Here is a 27,615-nt window from a genome sequence, read left to right on the forward strand (position 1 = left end):
AATCTTTGTAATGCCCAGCACTGGAAGCAGCTTTTAAATCACCTAGCCATTTAATGTCTTACAGGTGCTTTGAATGAAGCAGGAACATCTATTAATACCTCTGTGAACTGCGAAAATGCACTTAAAGGTATGTGATGACATCTAGCCCTCAACACCTATAAAACGTCTGTGAGAAGGCATGCAGATGCAGATGCTTTGTTATGGATCAGGGAATGATCAGGAAAGACCATTTCAGGCGTCTTTCAGGAACACTGTCTGGATATTAAACACACTCACGGTTGCCTTATTTTGCGACGTCATGGTAAATCTGCCATTCTCCAACGCATTTGGATTAGTTGAATCCTGTCAATCTACACTGAGCTTTCACAGCTCTAATTCTCTCATATATTTTTGGTTTTACTGGGAATATCTCTCTGGCCTAGAGCAGGTTCCATGTATTGGTGAAAGAGATAAAAATTTGAAAATGCTTTCGTCTATCAGAGACAGTTTAATTTTTTTTTAAGCTAATACATTTCAAACATCATTTCATCATGATTACATGATGTAGAAACATATTTAATGATCAGTTTCCTTTTCAGAAGTGATTCAATGCCTAGAAGCATTTAGAAGCTTTGAGAGATTTAATTTAGTGTATATGTAAGTACCCAAAAAATATGTTCTTGTGCGTGCAGGAATTTTTATAGAAGTTTTTATAGAAGTTTTATATTACCCAAAATGATCCAAAATATCTGCATTATGAATTAATGTGTTATGGAGTTACGAGAATTTTGCAAGGCAATTCAAAATTTTGCTAAATGATGTCTGCCACTTAGTACTGACAAAAAGGTGTCTGTATCTTTCCATGAAATTTGCCCAAGGGATTAGGGAAAAAAAAAGGGAAAAAAAAAGATCAGTCCTTTGATGCTGGCAAACTAGAGCTAGAGAGCTTATCACACACAAATCAATCAATTCCTCAAAGTGATTTTCTGCGTAAGAAAGTTCTGGCAGAACAACAAAAGAATGGGATAGAGTGAAGATTTGTGTATTTTTATCATCATGCTTACCCACAGAGAGAGCTTACTATGGAACTAAATGGAGAAGCACTAAAGGAGAAAAAAAAAATCTACAATCTGTCTAGAAAAGGTTTAAATGGAATTTGTCCCTCCTATTAAAAAAACACAACAACTTTAAAAGATCACCAGGATATAAAGTACAGAAACATGGACAGAAAATGAGACTCCTGCTTGCCTCTCCATGTGCTCAAGCCCTAGACTGGTCAGTCTAGGGGATTCATCCTATTTCAATGTGCAATTTATCATTAGCAACTTCTCCATACATGTCAAAGAAATGAATATCACTGCCAGCTGTGATTTGTGCTCTTCTTAAGTTGGAACAAGAGAGAAGCAGCATCCTTCCTTTGTACACATCAACATGCTGCTATAAAATAAAGTGGATTGATATGGATGCAGGTCCTACATGAACTAGACAGGAATAATTTTGCATTCCAGTGCCTTTCCGTACTGTTCCTAGTCATAGGCACATCAGACAGTTATGTCCTAAATCAGCAAATCCAATTTCCTGCTATCTCAGTCCCATCACTATGCGTAATCCCTTTCATGATTAAGCTACTCTTGTTTAAAAGAGCTCCTTGCTCTAAAATAGGGCAACTGCCCCTTCACAGCCCTCAGCACACAATCACTTGATTCTGCTGCTAAATAGATGAAAACATGTCTCTGATGCAGAATGTCTCTGGGAATGCAGACAGGAAACATGTTCACTGAAATAGCTTCTCAATCCAGTGCATGCCCATCAGGCGTTGCCACAGTCATGCACTAGTGTCGTCAGAAATCTGACGGAAGCCAAAACCTTCCACAGAAGTCAAAAGCAGAAACAAAACACACAAACCAGACCCCTCCTAAGTTGCTTCCTTAACCTGCAAACTGTTTGAGGGCAAAAGCACGGAATAATACACAGACCCCACCTGGCACTGTGAGGCCAGAAATCCTTAGTGGAGTCACTGGTGTTGCAGCTGCTACAGTGTGAGGCAGTTTGTTGCTTTGTGTGCTTCAAGAAGAGCTGCTGCCAGCAGTAGTTCACCTACTGAGTGCTGAAGTAGTTTTCTCAGAACTCTTTAGTCCAGCTGGATGAAAAATCCTGAGTAAATTGTAGCCAATAATTATATTAGACTGAAAAAGAGATTAGGATCTTGTCATCCTTTTTGATATTCAGAAATATCCGAACAAAGTCATACAGGAACTCCAAACATTCAACCCCTTTGAAAACTTACTTTTATTAAGAGACCCAAATGAAGATACAGGTATTTTCCCTGAGTTTTAAGACTTTGTATGTTTAAAGTACTATTCTCAGCATTTTGAAATTATATCAGTGCTGTTTTCTTTAGTCTGCTCTGGACTTGGTAAATTTCCAATTAGTATTCTCTTTCTTTCTTTTCTTTTTTTTTTTTTCCAGAAGCTGTACTGCATCATAGACATCACCTAATTTTATCAAATGCTTATAGATCAGGGATCTGGCATGTGTCATTTCACCTCTAAGAGGATATTTCCAGTAATCAGAGTTTTCAGTTTGTACTTAAGAATGGACGTTGAGATGGCTCAAAAACTTCATGATAAATTACAAGTGAACTCTAAAAATGTGATTTGGCAAAAACACATGCATTTACAGTGTGTTACAGTACGGTAATCAGTAGCTGTCTGAAGAGGTGATCAGCAGCTCTTCAGTGGGGAAAGGTCAAGGAATATAGCATGAGCTACTTTTGTAAATAAGATGGAACATAAATATTCTCAAACAAAGAGCTGTCAAGTTTTGCCTTCTATATGAACTCATAACTGGAGTGACTCTTTTTGTGGACACGGACAATAACAGGAAGTGCTTCTCTATGAAGAGGAGAAGTAGTTCTGCTTACTCAGAACAAGGTGTCAGGATATCTGGGTGTTGATCAAAGTTCTACCTATCAGTCCCTATGTGATTCTGGGAGCACCATTTTAATTGTATTACATGCAAAATAATTGTCAAGTTTAATTCATGCTTGTGAATGCTCTGAAATCTTTAAATCTGCAGGAACACTTTTCTTTTTAAATTCAGCTCTTCTTTCTAGTATTTTAAATTGAAATAAAAGATGATTTCATTAAGCAAATATAATCTTTTTGCATATTGAACACACAATGATTTCTGAATCCCAGAGTTAATTTGGGGGTTGATCCTGTGCAGTGTGCTTTGGTCGTAATGCAATAAAATGTGCATGAGTCCATTTAAGCATGAACCTTATAGTGATTGCCCTTTTGCTTAAAGCAAGCGTTTGCTCAAACACAATGTGAATTGAAGCTGAAGTACTTATAAACCAGTGGATTTAATACCTGTAAGCACTGTTAGTTGTGAGAGACCTTCTCACTTGTAATCCTTTGAAGGTGTTCTCATATGGTAAATTCTGACCCTGACTTCAAATAGCATCTTCAGTTTTGGGGTGTTTCCCCACAGAAGCAAAGGCAGGAGCAAGTCCTCATTCACATTTCTAACTGTATCATCTTGTATAATTAAAGATAATACTCTTGCCTTTAAAGGATCTTTTATGCAAGTCACTTTTTTTATCGCTAAGAAAAAACATGAGATTGAGTTTATAGCATCTAACTTTATTCCATATTCTGAAGCTTCCTGAATGCTTGGAAAACATTTATTTCAGATGTGAAAACAAGTTTTAGGCATCTGACAGTCATACTGCATCAAACATCTGTGGTTTTAGTCTCCCTAATCCAGGGCATATACGAAATGTTTTGATATCCTGTACAGATTTCAGGAGCAAAAAAATACAGTACATTTAAGCTTTCCTCTTTACATTGTTTACTAAATACAGTGTAATACAAGTAATAATTGTGTAATAATTATGCTGTGGAAAGTTCTACTGTAATGTAATGTGCACTAAAAATCCAGAAGTAAAAATTTACTCATCTAAAATGATTTCACTCTCAAGGGACAAGCAGCTTTGGCCAGCTGGGTGCACAGTGGGTCCAAAGCTGGTAAGTTCTCTCTTCCACAGTCCATCAAACCCTCTAAACAAAGGGAGCAGGCTTGAATTCTACTTTTTGTAGGCAGGTTAGAATAGGCTGCATCACCTACTCTATAGCAAGGACACTTTGAACATACTTTTGCATGCAATGATATTCACCAGACTGAGAAAAACTCTACATGAAAAAAAAATTATTAATGAATGAAATAACTTTCTTTCTTTCTTCCTTCAGAGGACTATTATTTTAAGTCTGTAGCTTGTGATCAGCCAAATGCAGTGTAACAGTCTTATCAGCAAGTTCTGGGTGTGCTAGAACCCATAGTGTCTAGAATTGAATGCTCTGTAAACTCTGTAAATGGTTGTTCTTCTAGCAATGACATACATCTCTCCAGATGTGTTGCACACTAAAAATGAAACAATGAAATCCAGTCAGTAAATAAATGCAAAATAATTTGCCTTTACAATAAGGAATACTTGTTGTTTACAGTAAGTATTGCTTGTAAGCTCAATGTTTGTAGCATTATTTGCGAATGGATGAATATTGGGCTGGAATACTGCGGTTCAGAGATCAATGCCAATGCTTCCTGAGGGATGTTGAGCTCAGCAAAGGGATGCATGCAGCCCATCTCCAAAAGCCTGGAAAACCTGGAAGATGATAAACATTTTGCCCATTCTCAGAAGCTGCTGAATCTTTGTCCCTCCCAGAAGACAGACGAGAACTCTTTCTCCCTACAGAAGCCCCTCAGAATCAGGAGTCCTGAGGCTAGTGCTGCCCAAGCCTCTTTTAGAAACAACAGGCATATTTGCAAGTGTGGAGTGTGGACAGCTCCTCTGCTTGTGGAAATTCTTTACCCTTAATTTGAACATGAAATATTTAACAGGAAACTGATACAATAAGACTTCATTCGGGTCCCATTTGTCTCTGTTACTTCCAAATCCTGAACATTTTGTCACATCAGTGCAATTAGTCTCTACTAAGCCAGGGGTTAGCTTGGCATGATACACATATAAAAGTCAAGAATATATGTAAGCCTCAACTAAATACTTCATCTTTATCTTCATAGCCCAATTCATTATATAATCCCAATATTCAGCCATAGATGTCTGAAATCTTGTTTTAGTGAAAGACAAGATTTCAGTGAATAAAAGAAAGATTTAAATGCTGGTACAATTTGAGGAAAACAATTTGAAATAAGGAAATGACTAATCCCATAGGAAATCAGGAAACTTAATTAAAAAATAGTTGTCATTCATACTGCTTATCTGGATAACCAGAACTAGAAAAATGAAACATGAGGAGTTCTGCCCATACAGCCTCACTGGGTATTAAAATGTGACTACTTGTTCTGCTGACTGCGTACAGAAAACTCTTTATAATTGTTATCATGCATTTAGTGTGTTGTTCAAAACTTTCTGCATGAAGCTTCATATACTTCACAATGTTTTTCCACACTGTGGGGAATTTTAAACAAGCATCCCTAATATGGAGTCTTTTCAGATCAGATCTTTGCAATCAACAGAACAGGATGTCCGTAGCAGCCAGGACTGCATCCTCTACGAGGTTTGCATTTAAGGTTCCTCAGACTGACGCTCTTCTGGGGTTATAGCAAGAAGGTGGGGAATGGGAGGTACTCTCTGAAAATGTAACATCCTTGGGAAAACATGTAAAATCAAAACTTCTTAAAAAAAAAAAAAATGAACAGTGAAATTTGCATTGATGTGCTGTGTATATCAGTAATCTCTAGTATCATTTGTTTCTTCAAGAAATTATTTCGTTTTTATGTGGCAGCGTTTTTCCCTCTAAAATAAAGAGACAATGGCTGCAATTAAAGATATAACACTATAAATATGCAAGCATACAACAGAGCAGTAAATAAAAGCCAGCAGTGCAAAGACAAGTGATCTCTCAGACAGTGGGATGTTGGGATCCATGAAATCACTGCTACATGCCTCTTGGCAAAGTATGTCCCCTCTGCAACTGCAGCTGGAGACTTCTCAGAGATCTTCATCATGCACGGAAAATTGTTGAGATAATTGAGGTTCCTCCTAAAATGCACATGTGTGTTTGCAGCAAGGACGAAGCTCAGGAGTCTGGGAAAGCTTTTATGATGGTTTCATAGGCGGGAGGTGGGGTTTGCGTGGAGTGGCAGATGCGGAGGTTGTTGTTAGACCAGTGGAATTCAGGTCGACTCAAGCTGTTGGTGGTGCTTCCCACAAGGGTTGTGGTGGTGTTTGTGGGAGTGAGGGTAATCAGCTGACTGTTTGTCTCCACGGGGAGGGGAGGACACTGCAGAAAAGGGTGGAAGGTGGATGCACGGAAGCTTGACTTCCTGGGGAAAGAGTTGGCCTGCTCCAAGGAGGCTTGCCGCTGGAAGGTGAGGCTGGCCAGGCTGAGGTTGCTCCGACGCTCACAGCTGCTGTTGCGGTAAAATCCAGTCCTGCCGGCAGCGTGGCCATGGGATGAAGGTCTGGACCGACGGCTGAAGGCTGAGGGGCTCCCCTGGGAAATGTGGGCACTAGCTCTGCGACGGGACAAGCAGGTGAAAAATGCCCAGATGACTCCTCCAATCACCAGTCCAATCACCATGGACACTGTGAAGGCTATTGTTATCTGCTCTGAAATACAGCAAAAATTAATATCAAAGTTAATGAAGTAACTCTGAAGGATATTCCTGCAAGAAAATTAATTTAAAATGCCAGCCTCCTTAAAAGATGAACCAGCCCCTGGGTCTTCGTGACACATAAACTTCACAACATAAACACAGCAGTTCAGAGTGCTCTTACTATACAGCGTTTTGGCATTTGTTTGTGTGTTTTTTTGTTTGTTTGTTTTTTTTGTTTGTTTGTTTGTTTTTTGGTTTTTGGTTTTTTTGCTTGTTTGCTTAATTTGCACAATTCGACATCCAGAAAATAGCTTATATTTAATATCAGTTTCAGTACCAAGGCAAGGAAAGCCTTTAGCTTTTCCCAGAATCAACCACCCACCAGCTCCAAGTGTTATAAAACTGCCAAGTATTTCCTTCTGTGGGCAATAGGAGGTGTGGATTTATGCAGATTTGTCCTTCTTGTTATAGACCTTTATGTTCTGTGTGTACGTGTTTGCAAACTCACCCATTAAAACAGTGATGTACCTTCCACCATGTTCTTAGCGGAGTAAGCCCTGTATTTATTACAACATGAGAACACTTCCCAACCTTTTACTGCTGAGTAACAGATCATTTAAAACCTCATAGTAATTAATGTAAATGACTACATTCTAAATTATTATGGTCGGAGATAGCCATTCGTAATACTAAGTCTCTTGAATATGTCCTATCCCCAATGCCCAATTTAAAGATGCATTAATCTGCCATTAAGAAAAGTAAATTTCTAGCTCTTTTTGAAAAGTTTTCAAGGATTGCAAGATCTGAAAAGAAACAAACAGAAAAACAAACCCGTGGCTAGGATTGTTTTCTCTCCCACATGGTTTCACAGGATGGAGAGATGTGATTTTTTCATTGTATATTTCTAAGAAGAGGACAGTTGCTTGAGAAAACTTCACTCAGTTTGCAACCAAGCACCAGCATTATTGCTGTTCTAAAAAGTTCAGAGATACATTTGTAATCCTGGATAAGGCCTGAAATGAATGCAAAACATTTATAGATCTTCTCAAAATTCAAGATGAGTTTGGATCTAAAACGAGAAGGAGCACTATGTTGACAACTGGTGGAGCAAAGAGGGAATAAGCAAGAAATATCCATGGGACACCTTGAAACATATTTGTTCTATCTGTACTGTTCTATCATATTTGTGAAGCATTTTTGTTAAAAGGGCAAGTATATTCATTAGATAGAGAAAGGTGAGTAACTCCTAGAGCATACTGAAGAGCAGGCCAGATAACACTGTGCCAGGCAGAAGGTAGCAACTCCAGGACTGGGATGCAGACATTAGAGGCCCGAAAAGGCAAGACGAGACTAGGCTGAGAATTTTCTAGCAGCTGCTAAAGAGTTTCCCCTGAATTTATGGTGCTGTACAAACAGTCGTTCCCAAACCTCAGAATAATGACAGTGAATCTGAGTTGTGGGACTTGGCCAAATCAGGTGCTGAAGATGCAAGGAGAGTGAGCAGCCCAAGTGATGTCTATGGAGAGCAGCCAGCACACCATCAAGAGAGAGGAGAGGTGCCAGGCAGGGCCAGCAGGACTGACTTGCAGACAAAAGCACCCCAGTATTGGCAGCCTGGAACAGATTCTTTTAAGTCAGCCTTAAACTTAGGACAGATCACTTCCAGAGGGAGGAAAGAAACATTAGCTTTGCTTCCAGCAGAAGAAATGTAAATGATTATTGGTTAATTGCACTTTAAGAAGTAGTCATTTTTATCTTATTTATATATCTTCTTACTTTTCTCCCTTTAGGGAAAAATGGCTAGTGATCTGATTCATACTTGGAAGGCTACACAATCCTACTGTTCCTGGCCTGTAACCTCTGCTTTCAGGTAGGCTTATAACATTATTCTTTTCAAATAATGATTGGTAGGGATAATGCGTTGGATATTGCTGCAGGGGACTGCTCCCTCTCAGGAACACTTTGTTGCCCTTTCATTCCAAGATGTCTCAGACTTGATCATAAAAGACAATTTTTCTTTAAGCTCTCATTTCTATAACTCAAAAACTTTTGATTGGGCACACTAAAGACAAAGGGTGACTGCCCAGTCTGCTTTCTGCAAGAACCCACAGGCAGCATCCTGCACTGCAACTCTTGGCTTCAGATCAGATCGCTATAAGCAGCCTTCTTCTCACAAACCCAGTGTGATTCTGCTCTTTATAAAACATCTTTAGAGACACTGCAGGACTTATTGTGCCCCTTTTGGTCAGGAATAGCTTATTATGGCATTTTAATACATTTAATACATTATGTTACTGCAAGTTCCTACTCATACTCCCAAAGGTGGGAAGGGAGAGCCAGGACTTGGTGACCTCCAGTTGAATAAATCCCAGAGAGAGTCCTGAAGACAGCACTTCCCACGCACTAGAGCTGCAGTCTGCGTACCCCTACTGCTGTCCCTGCATGGCTACTGGAAAGTGGAGCAAGAACTAATCCTTTCTTGTGCTCATTTCTTCTGCACTTCAGCTCAAATGCCTGTTGGCTTATTATATTTGAGGCTGCCAAGGAATCCCCCAGGCACAGGGCTCTGTGCTGCCACCCGATATCCCTGCAACTCTTTGGGCTCTCAGCTGGCAAAGGGGATCTCCACAGGGCTCAGCAGCCTCGAGCGTAAGCAGAAGCACAGCAAGAAGCTGAAGTGTACCTGGCTCTGGGGTTGCCATGCACCATGGTGAGGATTTGTCCCTGCATCCCTCGAGCCATAATTTTCACCACCTGCACAATCTGACCAGAGTTTCACACTGTTAAAAGCAGATGAGGGAATTGACAAAAGTATTGAGTGCAGCTCTTCAGTCCTTCCCACGTGCTGTTCCCCTGTGCTGGAGGTACAGCACAGACAATTATCCCTTTGGATAATGATGTCTTTCTTTAACTTGTTTATTTCTTTTATTTTTCTATCTCCATATATGATGTAAAAATCGAGGGTCAGATTATTCCCTGATGAAGCTCAGCTGGGTTTACACTGCCTATTTCAGTTGCCAGGACTCCATATGCTCTCTTTTCCATTTGGACCTACATGTAACCCCCTTGGTTCTTATTACAGAAATATCACTAGACCCATTGGTTGCAGACATCTCATTTTTTTTCTCTTCCCAAATTATCACTGACTTCAGTTGGAACTGTGGGTCACACTAATGGGCCAAACTTGCTCTTTGCTTACTCCCTGCAGAGGATGAATTTCACCAAAATGTAATTCAGTTCTAAACACTTACATTGTAGAATTGTAAATTTATGCCCATTGTTTTCCTCTTTAGAATATCCGGCTATCACAGCCCTGAGGTACATCGGAGAAAATATTATCAAACAGGGAAAAAGATCAAAGATGGAGTGGTACTTGCTGCACCTGGGATTTTGAGGGGAACAGCTGGCCTTCACCAAATTGTTTTTCTCTTCCTTAATCTGGGCAGTGCCAGAGCAGAACTAGCCTTCCAGGGAGTCAGAGTGATACTGACACAAGGTGTCTCCCAAGGGGCCATTGTAATATCTTATGGTTTTCTGAGAGCTGTGCATGTCATTCTGCCCTCTGCTTTCAGGGAAAATAGTAAAAACAAAGATCTGGGGATAAGTTAGGCATGCTGCTAATAACAACAACTACCCAGGTGCTGGTCCTCTAAATATATTTTGATCTGTCTGTTTCTCAGGCTGCTCACACTGCCTGCTTTATTTCATTATGCCACAGCTGAAAAGATTTGTTAGCTCACTTCAGTCAATTCTCCACTCTCACCTCTAACACCAGCTGAGATGAAGGACAAAGGTTTTTGTCAACAATGCAGGAGAGACTTTGAGGTACAAAGCCAGAAATGAAAGGCTAAGGTTAAAAAGCAACTGGATATTTTAGCCACTTTACCTTTCTATCTGCGGCACTTCCAACATGACCAAGGCATTTCAGAACCCACAGTAACACCCATAACTTCTGAGTGTTACCCCCAGATCTGAAGATCATGTCAGCACCTTTGTCAGTTCAGCATCTATCCAGATCATGCAATTTCTTTTTAAGTCTCTGTGTTCCCTCCTCTCTTGTTTCTGCATACAGTGTTAGGGAAACACGGTGATACACATTTGTACAGCAGATTATTGCATCTGCTGTGCAAAACATTTTCTTGGTCGTTGAAGCTTTCTTTAAGGATTTCATAACTTCTCATGAACTGTACATATGAAGTGATAGCAAATATCCTATCAAATCAATAACCTCAAGCAAGTGCTTATCGCTTTACAAAATCCACACTGGAGAAATTTAGGCATGTTATTTTTAAAGATAATAAACTGGCTGATAAGATGTTTTTCCTAGCACTTGACCCTGAAACAATTTCTTCCCATCTGGCCTGGATATCTGAAGGAGGGTCAACCAAAGATGGCTCATACCAATCTGTAAGTCCTCTCAGAAGTGGACTATGTTTTCTTCTTCCTCACTTTGGGGTATACCTCACCAAAAAATAGCAACATAATCCCTATCTAGACTCAGCAATCCCTGAAATACCCAAAATCTTCATAAAGTAGATTTGCTTTTTGTGATAGAGTGTCCCACCTCTATCATATAGGCTTGCAGAATGCTTGCAGAATGCTTGCAGACAAACTAGGTCAACCTCTTACTTCTGTGAGTTTCATTTCCTTTAATTTGTATGGACAACATCAGTCATCCCTTTGAATTCAAAACACATTTGCACTGGGGATTCATTTTCCCAAGAAATGTCTCTCTTGCCCTCAGCTCTGGCTGCAATAAGCTGCAATAGGATTTTGTTCCTTGACCTCAGAAAACCCTTGGGGCTTGTATATTTCCTATACCCTTACGGTAAGTTCCCAAAGGTGTTAAATTAAGGTGGGCACAGGGTCTTCCTTCCCCCATGCTCACAGATATATACATTTATATTTATTTATTTATTTATATAAACTTTACAGCTGGCCATGATGGGATAGTAGTACCTTACAAAATCATGTAAGCAGCACTTTCAATGACAGCATCTCAGATCATGAACCAGGGTGAGGTGGAGGAAGACAGGAGAAAGCACTGAATGCAAGGGAAAGATAAATGGAAAAGCATCTTTTAGTCAAGCTGTGCACATATGATGAATTTGAACTGCATCTTGGCCGACATTAACTAATAAAGCAAATAAAGAACCACTCAGTTTTCTAAGCATCTGTTCTGCTCATTTTATTGCTAAGCACAAGAAGTCAGAAAACATCCACAGGCTGGAGTGATACCTACACATCTGATTTGATTTCTAGTAGGTGACTTTCAAATATTGCAATTTTTGTGTTTTGGAGCTATTAATTTTTTTTCTTTGTAGCGATTGTTATTGCATTGTTCTTGTTTCATTCAAAGAGTAAAAATTAAGCAGTTTTCTTGGTTTTCACCAGCACAGAGTTAATTTTTCTGCAATAGCCATGAGGAGGCAGAGCCTGGAGCTGTGTGTGCACATCTGGGCTGTTATTCTATACCATAGGGTGGAAGTAAGGGACTCTCGCCTCCAGGAAGAAGGGTGTGGCTTCAGGTGGGACAAAAAGCGTGGCAGGGTAGGGAACCTGTTGGTTCACTGTCTCTGGATCATGCCATGTTGCACTGAGGTTTGTTTTTTTTATATGTAAATCATCCACTTTTTATATACTTTTGTTATTACTATTGTTGGTGTTACTGTTTGTTTTCTTATCTCGTTGCTGTTTCCAGTAAATTGTTCTTATCTCAACCCACAATTTTCACAATTTTGTGCATCCAATTCTCAACTCCACCCCTGGAGAGGGAATTGGAAGGGGAAGGTGCAGGAGAGTGAGCAAACGGAGTCTGGTTTGGGAGAGTCTTGGGGGTGGACACTAGAGTGGGGAGTGCCATTGCTAGGCCACAAGAGAAGTTTTATTTTAAAGTTATTAGAAGTGGTAAGGTAGCTTGTCACCCAAGAATGGCATTGTTCAGCATTTAAACTCAGCTTTCTATAGAGACATTTTACTCATACTACATTGGAGCAAGACTGTTCATTTACTTAAACATCTGAGAGTAATTTTCCTATTTTTCTTTTTTCCACCTGCCCCAAACTAGCATGAGACATTGTGCATCTGACGTGCAAATTCTATACCATGGGGACTCCAGCAAGCTCAGATGTAAAACATACAAATAATTGATTTCAGCTGCATTAGCAATGAGAAGTATCAGAACATACCACTGTGACATATAGTGGAAGAGAGTTATTATTACATTTTCAAACAAAATTTTAGAATTCTAAATTTATTTCCATTTTATTCCTTTCCTTCTCACATTTTTGCTAGCTCTCTCTCTTTTATGTGATGCCATATGCCAGTTACTCAAACCTTGTTTAAGTTAGTTATCATTCCTCTCCCTCTGTGAACACACATTTTCACAAACAACTTCAGCTTGCCTTACCCCAAAGCTGAAAAGCCTTGATAACTAGTAGAGGGTTTGATCTCAAACATGAAAAAATCGGCTCAGCCTTTTTGTAGTAAGATGATCTTTTCCCAAAATGAAAGCTCAGTGAGAAAAGCGGGTATAAAATGCATACCAACCAGTGTGGCAATTCATACCTTACACATACATTGCACAGCTTAGTACAGAGCACCAGCTAGTGTATTAAAGCATGAATTGCAGTCTACAAATTATAGAACTGTTAAACCTGAAAGTAATAATGGTTCAGACACTATTTTAGAGGCGTCTCAGTGTCTCAGGTTTCAAGTGAGGTTCAGCTAAGTCATTAGCAGGTGATCGTAGCACAGTCTCTTCTGTGCAAAACCAGACTGGGCCCATCAGAGTTTGAACAAATTCGTAGCAACTTCCTAAAAGCTATAGTCTCAAGGAAACCTCCTTGTCTCACCATACAGGAGCCAGTCTGGCAGTGACACACCACCTGAGCTGGGACAGAAGCCCTTTCACAGGTACACCCCCCCCCCCCCCCCACACACAGTCAGACCAGGTTTCCTTACCAGCTCAACCCCATAGCAGAGTCTCACATGTCCAGATCCTTAAAATAATTTAATCATGGTCCAATAACTAAATGAGAGAATAATAGCTCAAGCTGGTGCCTCCAAGAAGGGACCCTGAACAAAGGAACCTCTGGGCTTTTATTCCCTCACAGTCCAAGGGAGGGAAAATTTGGGGTGCTTGGCTCCTGCTGCCTCTGAGCACCTGAGCGTCCGGTCCCCTGGCAGGACCACAGGTCCCTGGGCCCTTTGTTTTGCAAAGGGTCAGCAGGTCAGGGGCTCTTGCCTCAGGCTCAGGCTCCTGCCCACCAGAACACAACCTGCAGCTGGCACTGCAGCTGCACCCAGAGCTACCTGCACTGAATGGATTCCTCAACAATAGCAAATGTACATCTCCAAGCTGGACAGGCTACAGCTACTTTTCCTCATGCATTCCAGGCAGTGAGTTTGGAAATGAAATATACCTGGGGCCTAAAGAGCCACCACTTCCTCTCACCACAGAAGGCTTGAAGTGATTTGAACTACTTGAAATATTATGCTGGTTCTACCAGCTCCAAGAAGGCTGGGGCTAGTATCAGTTGCCAATTCCTGTGCTACTGTTGTCATGCTGAGCTCACAAAAGCAATTTGTTTATATCTGACAAGTGTTGGTATTACTATCTTCCCAACTGCAGCTAATTGTGTTAGCAAAACAGCCTCTAGTTAATCATTTGTAGGCAGTCCATGATTCAGTTGGGTGGATGAATCAGTTGCTGCGTAATATCAACCAGCTGTGATCTTAGTCATGGCAAAACTTCAAGAAACTTCACACATGACTCTTGTGAGATAACTGAGAGTGACAGGCTACAGTTCAGGTAGTTGAGATGTCCAGAAAATGAAGAGGCAACAACAGGGACATCTGGAAAACAGAATCTGTGGGGGGAAAAAAGGTGAAGGAAAAGCAGACCGTGAAGGACATAAGAACTAATAAAGGGCATAGTTATGCTGCCAGAAATATCAGACCTCTGCTTTCAGACACAAACTTGCTAAAGGGATGTTTTATGCAGCCTGTACTACTGTGAGATTTCCTGCAGCAACAGAGGGTAATTCTCCCACTTCACCTAATAACTTAACAGGGTTTTTTTTTTTATGTCCACAACAGATAAAATAAGAAGTTCTGGGTTTAAAATAAAAGAAAGGAATTTAAAAATCTGTTTCTATCTATGAGGACAGGTAAGAACTAGAATAGACAGTCCAGGCATGTAGTGCACCTACCCCCAGTAAAGATTTTAAAAAGCAGTATCAGTCAGGAGTTGTCATATAGTTAATCCTGTCTTGAAAAAAGAAGGTAGAACAAATGACAGCTCAAGGACCATGCTCACGTCATTTTGTGCAGTTTTTAAGATATTCTTTGATCAGGTAAGCAAATGGGCTCCAGAAGCATCTGAAAAAATATTAATTAAAAGACAAGTTGAAAAAAAAAAAAAAAAAAAAAGGCATTCCGTGCTTTTGGATCAATACTCTTTTTGAAATGCAGAGGGGCTGGTTGTTCATCAGAGGGTTACCTTCACAAATGAGGAACCTATCTAGGAGCAAGATTGCCCTCTGCTGGAAACTGATTCTGGAAATCGAAACTATGCAGAAACTACCTTCGTTCTAGTAAAACAGGGAGTTAGAAAAAGCTAGAGAGAAACATTCCAATGGAAGATTACAGAGACGTTCATACTACCTCAAAAAACCAGAAAAATTTTGAATTTCATTGCCATAAACACATAGGACTAGCATTTTGCAGAGGCTTTGAAAGTGAAGTAAACCGAGGCACAGCGGAATTGTTCAGAATCTTAAACTTATAAACTTGTACAGCTTTGTAGCTTTCTGGAAGTATCTGTGATCATGGAGAAGCATAAGCCTAAGTCTGCTCTTAAATTCATATTTATTGACATCCGTAGTGGTGTCCAGACTGGTCTCCATGCACCAGAGTACATTGGCTTTGATTACTAATACCATAATCCATTGTGATAAAAACCCAGAGGAGTGGAATATGCCATCTCAATATCCCACAAATCAACTCAGAGTTAATGATGTTCCCTTGATAATACTGGCAGTTGATTTTTACTGGAATGACAAATAAAGAGTAATGGTAAAAAGCAGAAGGAAACATCTAAGAGATGTCAGCATGTTTAATTTAGTGCCTTTGGCACAACTATGTGAAACAAAGCAAAGATTCCTTCAGGCAGACAGACAAAAAAACTTTGTTACCATGTGGTTTCATTGTGATTCCTAATGCATAACAAAAGCAGTAATAGAATTTTATCTTTTCTTCATGTGCAGCAAGCAATCCTCTGGCCAGGCATTCTTACCCACCTCACAAAACCAGACCTAAGCTATATGGCCTCTGTATGAACCTAAATCAAACACTAAATTACAATCTGACATGGTGCAATGTGACATTATAGTTATTACTTAATTGATAAAAATAATTTACACCTGAGAATAAGTAATCTCATAAATGGACAGATCATGAGTGACTGGAGTGAAACCTTAAAATTAAGCAGAATTTTCTAAAATTCTTAAAATTAAGGATGAAATACTGAAACATATAGCCTACATTTAAGAAAAAAGAAGACATCCAGAGGTAGAACAAAGCACAAGGATTTGGGGTTGTTGGGAAGAACGTGGGGTGGGGAATGTATATATATATATATATATATATATATAGTCCCACCAGAGTGATTCTGTTATCAGTGCCTGACCCAGACAGATCTTCAGGTGGAGCTTGTCCACAAAAGCCAGGAAGTATACTGGAAGCCCAGGTCTTGTAAGAATATAGAGAAGAATATTTTAAAAGATTCAGAATGAGAAAGCACACTCTAGCTATACTAGAAAAGAAATGTGTCATTTCAGCCTTCCCAATGTGTCCTGTACACAGAGACTCCCAATGCTTGCAGTGCTTGTAGTAAGTGCTGCAAACTCTGCATGTGTCCCTCTGAGTCTCAAGAGTCTCTTTCCTTCACCTGAGAGGCAAGACCTTGTTCCTGCTCCTTGCTTTTGGCAGTGCAATCTCCCTCCCTCTCCCCCTGCAACCTGTTCAGCTGTTTCCCAGGAGAGGAGCAATCTTCCCTTTACAGCTCCATAACTCTTACTCTCCATTTTAAATGCACACCATGTAAAGGTTGTTTGGAAAAGTTGTTTGTGAACTTTGCTGAATACTCTTCTGAAGTATTCAATAAACAAGTTTTCAAGGAGCAGGAATAGTGATCTGTATATTTTTCACTGCACAAATAGCTGAGCTACATCCAATAATGTAAAAAATCTTCTGCTCCATGTCTTCATCTGGAAACAGCTATAATAGTGAGCATTTTGAGAACACAGAAGTGTGTTTATATGTGGCAGTACTGTACTCTTCAGTTAGTTACCTGAAGTCCAAAAACTGATCTTTCTTTGTCCCAGTACCTCCTGGGTGAACATCAATCTATTTGGGAGATTGCACCAAATATTTCTATGAATACCTGTATCAGTGTGGGCTAGGAGACCCAATTAAGTAGCAGTCATAAGAATCAAAACCACAAGCTAATAAATGCTAACATCATTTCTAAATGAATGGATTGCTGATCTGGAGTATTAGTCAGCTCTTCTTGATCCAGGACAGATGATCCAGGCTGGAGACTAAGTATGAAGTGGGGCATTGGTGCTTGTCCCATATGAGCCAGTGGCATCTGGGAGGCACCAACCTGGTCCACGTCCTGCTTGCCCAGAGATTCCTACACTTCTCAATTAACAGAACCATCAATGGCTTCCTTCTTTACTTATATTTTGCCTGCATAACTTAGGCACTTCCCACAGAAGTCACATGTCTGCTTGGTTGATTCATCTTCCATTACCCTGTATAACTGAGAGATGGTACCAATGCAACATAATTTTTAAAAGCAAAAGGTTTAGAATCAACAGATGTCAGTTAAATGGTCAAACATGTCATAAGTGTGTGTTAGGATGCTGGATTGTGAATGTAAATGTTTGAAACAGGGAATTAATTTTCTTCTGCAAATAAATTGAAATGGTAGAATTGGGTGTTGTGTATAAATACAGAGCATTTTCCTTCAATAAGTTCTACAAGAAGAACTGAGGCAGAACCATGGCACCCACAGTGTGCTGAGACCAGCTCATGTGAGTATGAACACTGTTAGGCTCTAGCAGGTGACCATGCAGGCACAGGACGTTTGTCCTGGGGAGAAAGCACAGCCCTAAGGTGCCTTGGTTATGTGACAGTTTCACATGCCAACACATTCCCTAGTGTAGTGCTTGAGGGAAGAAATATACTTTGTGTCCTAAGGACCAGATTTCTGTATTTGGTGGATAAAGAATGATGCTTGTGACAGCTCTTGTAACAACGAGCAGCACCATATACTTAGTCAATAACGCAGGTGTAATTGTTAAAATGTGTGTATGCTGTGTGCTTGATTATTATTTAAATAATATTCTAAAGAAACTTTGCCTTTTCTTTGTACTACCTCTGATTTGTGTCCTTCCTGCTAAAGATGGTGAAGCATTTGATAAATCAATGGCTATATAGTGGGGTGGGGAAAGCAGGAAAGTAATAATTAGGATGCCACAAAACACAGCCTGAGGATGAGAAACTCACTTTAAAAGAATAATTTATATACAAGGAAGAAATCGTGCTCCGAATAGACAGAATGCAAGAATAAGACTGGTCTCTTTGTGACATAGTTTGTTGCTTTCATCCAACTACAGTAATAATACTCTTTTCTTTGGGCTTGCCAGAATAAGGGCAAAGAAAAAAATAAGTTCCTCATTAGTATCTCCTTTTATCTCTCTGAAAGGCTGGCACATAAAATCTTGGAATGCATTTACATATTAACTTTTTCAATCTAAGCCTCTCTAAGTCAGACTTTCTCAATATCTGACTATTGTTATGCTCCCCTTCGCTTCAGTAATGGAGGCAAAAATGTTCAGGTGTTCATCAAATCTTTTATTTTACTGATAAAAAAATAAGCATAATGATATTAGATTTGGGATAGTTTGATAATTTTTCCCCTTCAGAAGACAGTATATGATTTTTGAAGCAAAAGGACATGGCCACTCCAACAAACAGTACTGCCACGTGCATAAGAAATCCAACTGAGAAGCTGCATACAGATCAGCTCTTCCCAAACACAGCTGAGGGGGAACAGAAACATGGTACATCTTGAAGCTGAGAAGGGGAAGATGAGCAATGCCTTCCTTTTTAATTACATAACAGGTCATGGATTTATTTCTTTTTTGTTATGAGAATATTTCTGGAGGACTTCAGATGAGGAGCCAGGAACCCTGAGTGTTACAAAAGAATAAGATTCTCTTCTGTCATGCTGCCACTGAAGAGCTGATGTTCAAATGCAGTTGCTGCCATTGCTAATGCCTCATCATCACATGCTGTCTGTTATCTTCCTTCAGTTAAACCCACACCCTTGTTGCCATTGCTCTCGGTATTACCACTATTTATATGACAGCTGTGTCTTCTTTGAGTCACTGCCCTGGGCTGCTCTGCTGCTGCCTTGTGACACATCCCAAGTCAGCTCAGGGGAAGTGGAAAGGGGAAGATCTTCTGGTGATCTTGACCTGATAGATAGGACTTTTCCTTGTAGAGGTCTTAACAGGTTCAAGCAGAGGAAAGGTGGTGTGTGTGGGTGTCACTTGCCCTAGAAGTCTTCTGACTACCATGTTCATGGTTCAAATTATGTGGCTTACTTAAATCGGCTTCAGACTACTTGATCACTTGAGAAGTTATTTAGTTATGGGATTCTTTTTATATCTCTATCACAGGATTGTCATGCAGATCAGTATCTCATCTGAAGTGGAAAAGAAAGCAACTGAAATATCTGTAGCTCTGGAGGCCATGCAGCAAAAGTTACTCGGATGCTGCGGGGCCTGTGAGAATGCACAATCCTACAGCCCTCTCCAAGAGGGGAAAAGTCTGTCTCAGCTCTTACATAGGTGAAGCTGAGTTTTACTGGTGCTGACATTATTTGGTTTTGCTGTGTTCCCAGGCTCTGACATAACAGTGTGCGACATTTTTAACAAAAGCAAAACTGGTCCCTATCCTAAAACTCTGCTGAGATGTATGGGATTTTCATAGTCCTCATTTCTGCACATTCACCATGCAGGGACATTGCAATTGTTCTTCATCCATATGAAGCAGGTTACCCATTCAAGTTAAATATTTGGTTAAGTAATCTGGAAATATGGCTTCACTATTAAATTTGTGGCATCATGTAACATTTCAGTGAAGAGCAGGAAGGAGAATATGTAGATACTCTAGATTTAAAGCTGGTAATAAGAAGGGAATAATAACAATAATAATAATATTATAATAATAAGAAGGGAATAAGAATAATAAGAATAAGAAGGGAAGCATTTCAAGGATGTAACATTAGTGTAAAGATCTCATTGTGTTTCATAGTATTGTTTAAATGCATCATAATTTATATCTGTGTTGTACATCTGCTTCTCAGATAAATCTACTTGAAATACTCAGTGTGTTTACAGGAAACATTTGCAAAGCCAGAGCTGTCTTTCTATCTGATCATGTGTCACATTTTACCTCATCGCCTTTCTCTTGTGAATGTCCTTACTAAGCAGCACAGGGAAATTCTCTTTGGTTTTCAAGTAGGGGTCTGAAATATGGTGGTGCCATCTATCTTCTCTCCCAGAAACCCAACTAAAAATCTGCCTTCCAGTATGCCTATTTCCAAAAACATATTTAAGGGAATCCTGCTTTTTCTAAGTTCACGTTGCCCATAGGAAAATAAGACAATTCTAGCTTCTCAATGAATTAGGGAAGAGTAAAGGTATTTTTCTCCATGTTAGGAACCCTGCCTCAGGAGTCTGATGAACACATTTCAAAGTTGATAAAAATTTCTTGTAGGAGGGGTGTGAGAAGGCTTTGTGTCACCATTGCGTTTACTCAACACGGCTACACATCCGCTACGCAAGGTATGCTTGCGGGTGTGTTATTTGACAGAACTGGAAATCTGCAGCCCCAAGGACATGGTTTGTCCATACCAGACTGACACAAAGGTGCATAGACATTCTCTACTTCTTTCTGCACTACACCATGTGTCATGCACCCACACTGCTCACATATGTTGCACGTATTTTAAGGAAATGGTGCTCTAATCAGTCCATCTGATCAATATCTTCAGGGCTAAGAAACAAGGCTGTATTTTTCAGCCAGTTTTCCTGGCCACTTTATGTAGTGAATTCTGAGAGCTTTCTGACTAAACTAGGAAATGCATCCCACCTTATTATTTACTGTTTTATGTTAGACTACTTTTACTGGGGGTTGCCCAAATTCCCATGCCACTGACTGATACTAGAATAAGCCAATGAGGAGGGCATTTCCATTATACACTCTTCAAAACAAGCTCTTTTTCTACCATCAGTAGATTTACTTGGCTGTGAAATAGGAATAAAAGAAGCAGCTCTTTGTTATTAGAAGACATAAGAGTACAGAAAGGTAGTTTTAGTCATGGACAACTTTTGCCTTTTTTAAAGGCTCCATCTTGAATGAGTAAAAGAGAAAATATTAGTCAGAAGATGGAAGGTTAAACAAGCACTAAAGAACAACAACGACTCTAGAAAATTTATAATAGCAAATCTGAAAGTATGAGCCATTTATTTGATTGGAAAATATAGATGAGAAGTCAGAAGAAAGGTTTTTTCACACACAATTGGCTCTCATATCAGCTCCATCATTATGGGCACTACTCAATGTCTGCTCAATGATTCAAGCCCCTAAATATCATAGATCACAAGGTAAAACCCTGAGTTGCAAGTCCTGAGCTGTGGATCAGTAACCCTGATGAGACGGAATCCAGATTCAGAGATTCAAGCTTTAAGCAGACTTATTAAAGTAGTGCTTGATAAAGCACTCTGGGAAATTCGAGCAGGAAAGTGGTTGCTGTGGATATTGTCAGTGTATGCCAGATGGGGAGCTGCAGATTCAGTGTGCAGACTGCATTTTACATATATATATATGGCTGGCTGTGACACAGGAAAGGTTTTAGTACAGGCTCCTGACCAACAAACTCAGATATATCCTTTCAGATATGTCTGACTTGACCAACTCAATATGGTTCATTCCCTCCTCTGATAACATTTGTTTAGGCCATTCTGCTCCTTTCCCTCCTATTCACCATGTACTGATTAATTTGATTTGCTTTTAATTTTTATTCTTATTGGGTAATTGTATCTTTTGCATATTTTTCTATATTTTTTGGTGTAATGTTTTAACTAAGTGCTAAAAGGCAATGAGGTTAAAGAAATTAAAAATTGGCAATGTCAGTTTTTACTGGAATGTAATTTTCATTTATTGTTCCCAGTAGTACTATGAATGAAGAACTGCTTACTTAGACATAAAAAATACAGTGTATTGTTTTGGGTCATGGCAAAACTCAAATTCGCTCACAAAAAGGCTCTATCCTTATTTTAGGTCTCCATTTTCTGAAGAGTACCTATTATTTTGGAGAGTCTGATTATTTTGGATAATCACTGTTAGGAATTATTCTCTAAAACACTAGAACAAGACTGCATGATGGGGTTGAAAGAAAGCATTTTGCCTTCCTCTCTCTGTTCTCCTGTTGAGGCTGCTTCCAACAACAGGAGCCTGCAAAGTCTGAAGTCATCTGATTCCAGCACAGTAATTTCAAAAGGAAGAAGCTCATTTTTTCACATCCCATTTCCAAGCTTTTTCAGGCATCAGTGATCTAACCCAAAGACTCTGAAGAAAGAGATTATATCTCCTGTGAAGAGATTTATTCCTTGTGCTATGAATTCCTTATGATGTGTGATATGCTGCCAAATACTGCATTTTTAAAATTACTGGCATTTTCCAAATCACAGAGAGTTGACAAAACAAAAGAGACAAACTGCAAGGAAAAACTCTGGGTGATACAGTGTCTGCAATCACCTTGCTCTATTTTGGCTCACTGTCATGAGTTAAAATACCAGGAAGAATACACACACTAGGGCAAAATTTTGGAAAGGGAGAAAAGAGACTGTAGGGGAAGAATAATAACAATTCAGGAAATGCAGCATTGAGGTTGATAGATCACCTGAATCCAAAGCTCTAATTTTGTTGCTCTTTCCTCCCTCTTTTTTCCACTTCAACCCTGAAGTGTTTCTCTACTAAGAAAAAACCTTCAATGGACTAAATCATCTGTAAGTCTTTTTATGTCACAACTTTACTTCCTCCTTTCTATCAGGAAAGGAATTGCATTGTCAGCTTATTGAAATCCTCTGCCCTATTAGCAATTCCAGGACTACCAGGATAAAGGCCCTCTGGGGAGCTCTGGTTCAAAGATGCTGGTCTTTTCCAGTCATCAAACTAGGAACAGCAGTGGCTTGTAAGAAGATACCACTGCTACATCTGCTGTCAAGTGCTCCACAGCTGGCTCCAAACTGTAGTCCTTCTGTGTGCACATCTCCAGCAGGAAAGGTGAGGCAGCTCCCGGAGTGTTTGTTGCTGCTGAAGTTTGAATGGAAAGTGTACAAAGTGTATGAACCAGAGCAAAGGGAATGAGGAGAGACCACCCAGTGGGTATGCTGGAATGTGCTGACATAGACATCCGAGTGTAAGCCAAGAGGCTTAACCTGGTCACCCCACTGGCCCCCACAAATGCTGCTTTTCCTACTTGCAAAGAAATCTGGATCTGTTTCTTGTGCTTCTACTCTGCCATGATTGCCACCTGTGAAGGATCCCAGAAGAGGAATCATGTCCCATGGCTTTCTAGGCTGCTCTTTGCAGTGTTGAGCAGCTGTGTCACTGATTGTGTCAGAGCTCCCCTTCACAAGTATTACTCCATTTCATAAAGAGAATGACACACAGTCCTTAACCATGATTATGGCCACACCAGTAACACGATAAACACAGCTCCTCTCTAATGCCATCTTTTCCAGCAGAGCACATAGTCTGACTTTCAAACAAACAGATGCATTTTAATGAAGAGAAGACAAGTGGGTTGAGGGAGAGACAAGGCAAAATCTGATACATTTAAAAACATGGCTGCATTTGTATCTTATGAAGACAAGCAATAGTGCCTATAGTATGTGCCAAGCAGTTTGCAATCTCAAAATGCTGGAAGCCAGCTGATATATGGCATTATTTCCACACACCAAACAAATAACACCCTGGATTCTGATTCAAGAAAAGAAAAATGGTCCTTAATTTTTTTTAAGGTATTAAATTTTGAGGTTGCATTTTAAATAGGCACTTGAGTAAAACTTGACTGAAGGATAGTCTAGGGATCTAAGTTAATGTTGATTAAAATCTGCTTACACTTTTTGTCTCTGCTGCTGTCACATTGATCAAATGCACTATTTAAATTAAATTTCCTGATATGAAATTATATTGCTATCTATGCTGAAGAAATAGGATTGTCTTGAAGACATTTATTGTATTTACTTGTGAACAACTGAAAATACTTTTAGGAATTACAAGAAATGCACTCCCGGTTTAACTGGAAACATCTTTGCTCCCACTGTTATCTTATAAATCAAAATGAACTCAATAAAGACTATATTAAAACAGTAAAAAGTAAGATTATTGGTTGCTGAATGGGTATCATGAATTTGATACCCATTGAATTTCTCACTCAGCTATTATTAAGCCTCCTTTTGAAACTAGTAATAAAAAATACAATCCGGACTCTCTGTCTACAGTTCCAGTGTGATATCAGCAGTGCTGAAGTTCAGCAGGGGCTGGCTTTAAATGCTTCTCTTCTTACCTCTTCCAAAGTACCATACTATGGATTCCCACTGCAAAGGAGGGTGGGAAGCAGTTACATAGCTTCACAAAAGCTGGCACCTGATAGAAATGAGCTTCTGAATCCTGGCAGCAGCTCAGACAACTTATCTGAAACAGACATGTATATCTACATGATTTTGCGAAATCTGTTGTAGGAAAAAGCTCTAGCCATGTGAGAGTTAGTATCCCAATTTTGTGCTTATGATACATTACACAGAGGACATTTGCTGTCAGGGCCAGGAGTTCTATCATAAACTCATTAATTTAAAACAGAACAGTTTAATTTTTTTTCCTGGCAGAATTCATTTTAGGCCAGCAAAGCAACTTTTTTGCTGGTTTGTTTTCCTTCACTGCATAATTTAGCATCCCAAAAATACTGCAGATTGATGATGGTGACATCTGAATTCAAAGAAGAATTCCGGCAAGGTCTGCAGCTAAGCACTTGTACTGTTTTTGACTCTCCAGTTTGTCACTGATTGTACACAGAGCTTGAAAAAAATGTGTACTGATTTTTTTCCTAACTTTATAATTTTTTAAGATCTTTGCAGGAAAGAGAGGGTTTAGACTACTTAGACAACTCACACAGAATGACTTATATTGAGGTGTTTATATCTTGTTTTTCTCTACACAGCTTGGTTAAGGCATACTTCCACTGGCCTAAAGCAATTGTAAAAAGATTTATATGTGCTCACACATAGATAAGCAGAGGACAGTTCAGTTTGTTCATTGTTCTAAAATTCCTAGAGTCGCCTTTAAGAAGCTATTGTATGAAGTTATCACTGGAAACTGGACAGCTATAGAGAGCAGGATGCCTGTATATTTTCCAGCACAAGGAACCAGCTGTTAGACAATAGATGGTTTATAAAACTGTAAGAGATTAAATATCATTATGAACAGTTGCTTAGACTATTTTTACAACATGGATTTTTTCTCACAAACTTAGTCCCTCTCAGCAAAACTTTGCATAATGCTCAGCAAAACTTTGCAATGTTGGAGTTTACACTTTGGCTGAGTCCATGGAAGATGCTGAGAAATCACACATGCATGGAGAAGGAATGCATCGTGGTAACATAGTAGCACTCACAGTACTACATGGTGGGTGGCTTAGAAAATACCCTGTAAGCTGTGTTCTAAAAAATCGGTTCCAAGTACTGCACTCTTATTTAATTAAGAACTAAATTTTATTTATATCTATTACGTGTAGTTTTAGTTTTACCTCAAGTCATGTATCTCAGGGATGTCAGAAAACACATTTCTATCATTTTAAGTGATGTTTCCACACAGTGGAAACAGTTTCCACACACCCTTCCTAGTCTACTGATATGATATACCTACAGGAAAGGAAGAGAAAATTATATTCACTCTTCTAAAATCTATAAGAAAAATAAGAAAAATCTAAGAGGCATCTTCCCTTTCAAGGACCATGCAAGCTCCTCACAAAAATCAAAGCTCTGAGGTTCATCTGCTGTCAGAGCCTAAGCAAATGGGATGTGATCAGGGCTGGGCACAATGTCAGTCCCTGGCAAGCAAGGTGAGCAATGAGGATGAAAGGAGGTGCTGGCCCTTTCAGCATTAAGACAGTTAAGGTGTGTCCTGCTCTGTGTTGTAAAATGCAGCAAGTTTTTATTCTGAAAGAGCGATTTTAGAATTACACCCATCTTCACTGTAAAAAAAAGATTGTTCTTCAGAGTCCAGCAGACAACCTCCAGACAAAAGACTCTGAAACAGTAATAACTGTAATTTTTTCTCAGTTAATCTCTAAACATTTATCAAAGACGTTGAGTATCAGTACCCCACTCTTTGGCCTGAGACACAAAATTGAGTGAGTCTCTTGTGGTCTCTCAGTAGGAAAATATATGTGTCACTGCAGGAAGCTTAGATGGCATTCAACAGATTCTTGTTCCTCATGACAAGAAAAAAAGGAACTTCTTTCCATCCTCATGTATGTTTTTTTCCACTCTTTTCCTGGGGCACTCCTATGCAACTGAATTCCTATTTTGCTGATGCATATTATATTTTAGTTTTAAATAGTGTTCAGATTCTTGGAGGGATCATTGCTCAATAGGAATAATAGAGAAAATGAGATATGTGATTCATTCTAAGCTGATTGCTAATAAATGTTAATATTAAACATAGCAAGCAATAGAGCTTTTTGGAGGGATTTTCCACAGCAATTGCATAGAATCCTTTAAGATCAAATCAGTTAATCTAATTACCCTAAATGAATTTCAGTGTAACATATACTTCCACCTCACGCTATACATTTCAGTTTATCAACTATTCCCAGATTTGGGTGAAAGAAAACAGCCATAATAGATAATAATCAAAATATACATTGAAGAAAAAATAAGGAAAATCTCACCATGAGGCAGCACAATAAATTACAAATAACTTTTCATTCTGGGGGAATAAGAGTTTATTCCAAAGGTTGAAACTCATTAAGCCTTTGTTACACCATTTTCATCAAAAGATGAAACAGAACATGTCTGCTGCGTAGGTACATCCATTAAGCAGTTGAGAATGTCTACCTGATCTGGCTATTGACTGAAGTCAATAGACACCTTTTCAACTGACTTCAGTAATTAACTTTTTGGAACAATCAATTTTGCCCCAGCAGCCCCTGCTGTCTTGATCCATTTAAAAAACACGATAAAATTTTGTTGAAGAAACATTTGGAAAACAGTCTTATCACTGCAGGAAATACAAAATCTATTCATTACTCTTTGCATCCAACATGAGGCTTGAAATTATATCGAGGTATTTTTTAAGGCAATCAACAACAAATATCTGCATCTACTTTAGTAATATTCTAGAAAAAAACCCGATATCCTTACCCCAAAACTTTGGTGGCCATGTGATTGGAGGAAAAGTACTGTTCTTATCCATAACATCCAAATAGCAAATACAGAATGGTATGTCCACAGAGGAGCAATAGTTTTCTGAAGGTTTGAAATTTTGCACTAGAAGCAAAGCTTTTGTGCTGCCACAGAACTGTGTTGTTTGCCTGAAAGGAAATGGATGTATCACATTTCCTGCTTGTGGACTCGAATTAGTAAGTGCTTGCCTTATCTTGGAACACCACATGGTTCCCGAGACAGGGAAGTAGTTTCCTTCTCGTCATTTCCTCAGGCAGAGCAAATCGACTCAGAACAATACCAAATCACCTCCTTCTCTGAAACTTTTTGAACTCCGTAAGTCCAGAGATAGAGAGATGAAAAATCATTTCTCTTTCCTTTAAGGATTTTTTATGTTGAAGACCTTCCTTAAACATCCAAA

The 27,615-nt window shown here is 39.3% G+C and overlaps 1 protein-coding gene across 1 annotated transcript; it reads right to left on the reverse strand.

Annotated features, from left to right (window-relative positions):
- Positions 1-3,610: 3,610 nt before the first annotated feature.
- On the reverse strand, positions 3,611-27,423 carry MYCT1 (MYC target 1). The gene is made up of 2 exons (XM_069010649.1): positions 27,174-27,423; positions 3,611-6,616 (listed from the first exon to the last, which is right to left on the reverse strand). The coding sequence occupies exons 1-2, from the start codon at positions 27,421-27,423 to the stop codon at positions 6,084-6,086; spliced, it is 783 nt and encodes a 260-aa protein (XP_068866750.1). The 3' UTR covers positions 3,611-6,083.
- Between the last annotated feature and the right edge of the window lie 192 nt (positions 27,424-27,615).

The sequence above is a fragment of the Aphelocoma coerulescens genome, chromosome 3 (assembly GCF_041296385.1).
Source record: "Aphelocoma coerulescens isolate FSJ_1873_10779 chromosome 3, UR_Acoe_1.0, whole genome shotgun sequence".
Taxonomy (NCBI): domain Eukaryota; kingdom Metazoa; phylum Chordata; class Aves; order Passeriformes; family Corvidae; genus Aphelocoma; species Aphelocoma coerulescens.

Bases quoted from the DNA above. Each gene is read 5' to 3' on its own strand.
- MYCT1 (XM_069010649.1), bottom strand. From the start codon at position 27,423: ATGTGGTGTTCCAAGATAAGGCAAGCACTTACTAATTCGAGTCCACAA. The intron at 6,617-27,173 runs GTAAGGATATCG...GCTGTATTTCAG, and splicing joins ATGGCCACCAAAGTTTTGGG to AGCAGATAACAATAGCCTTC.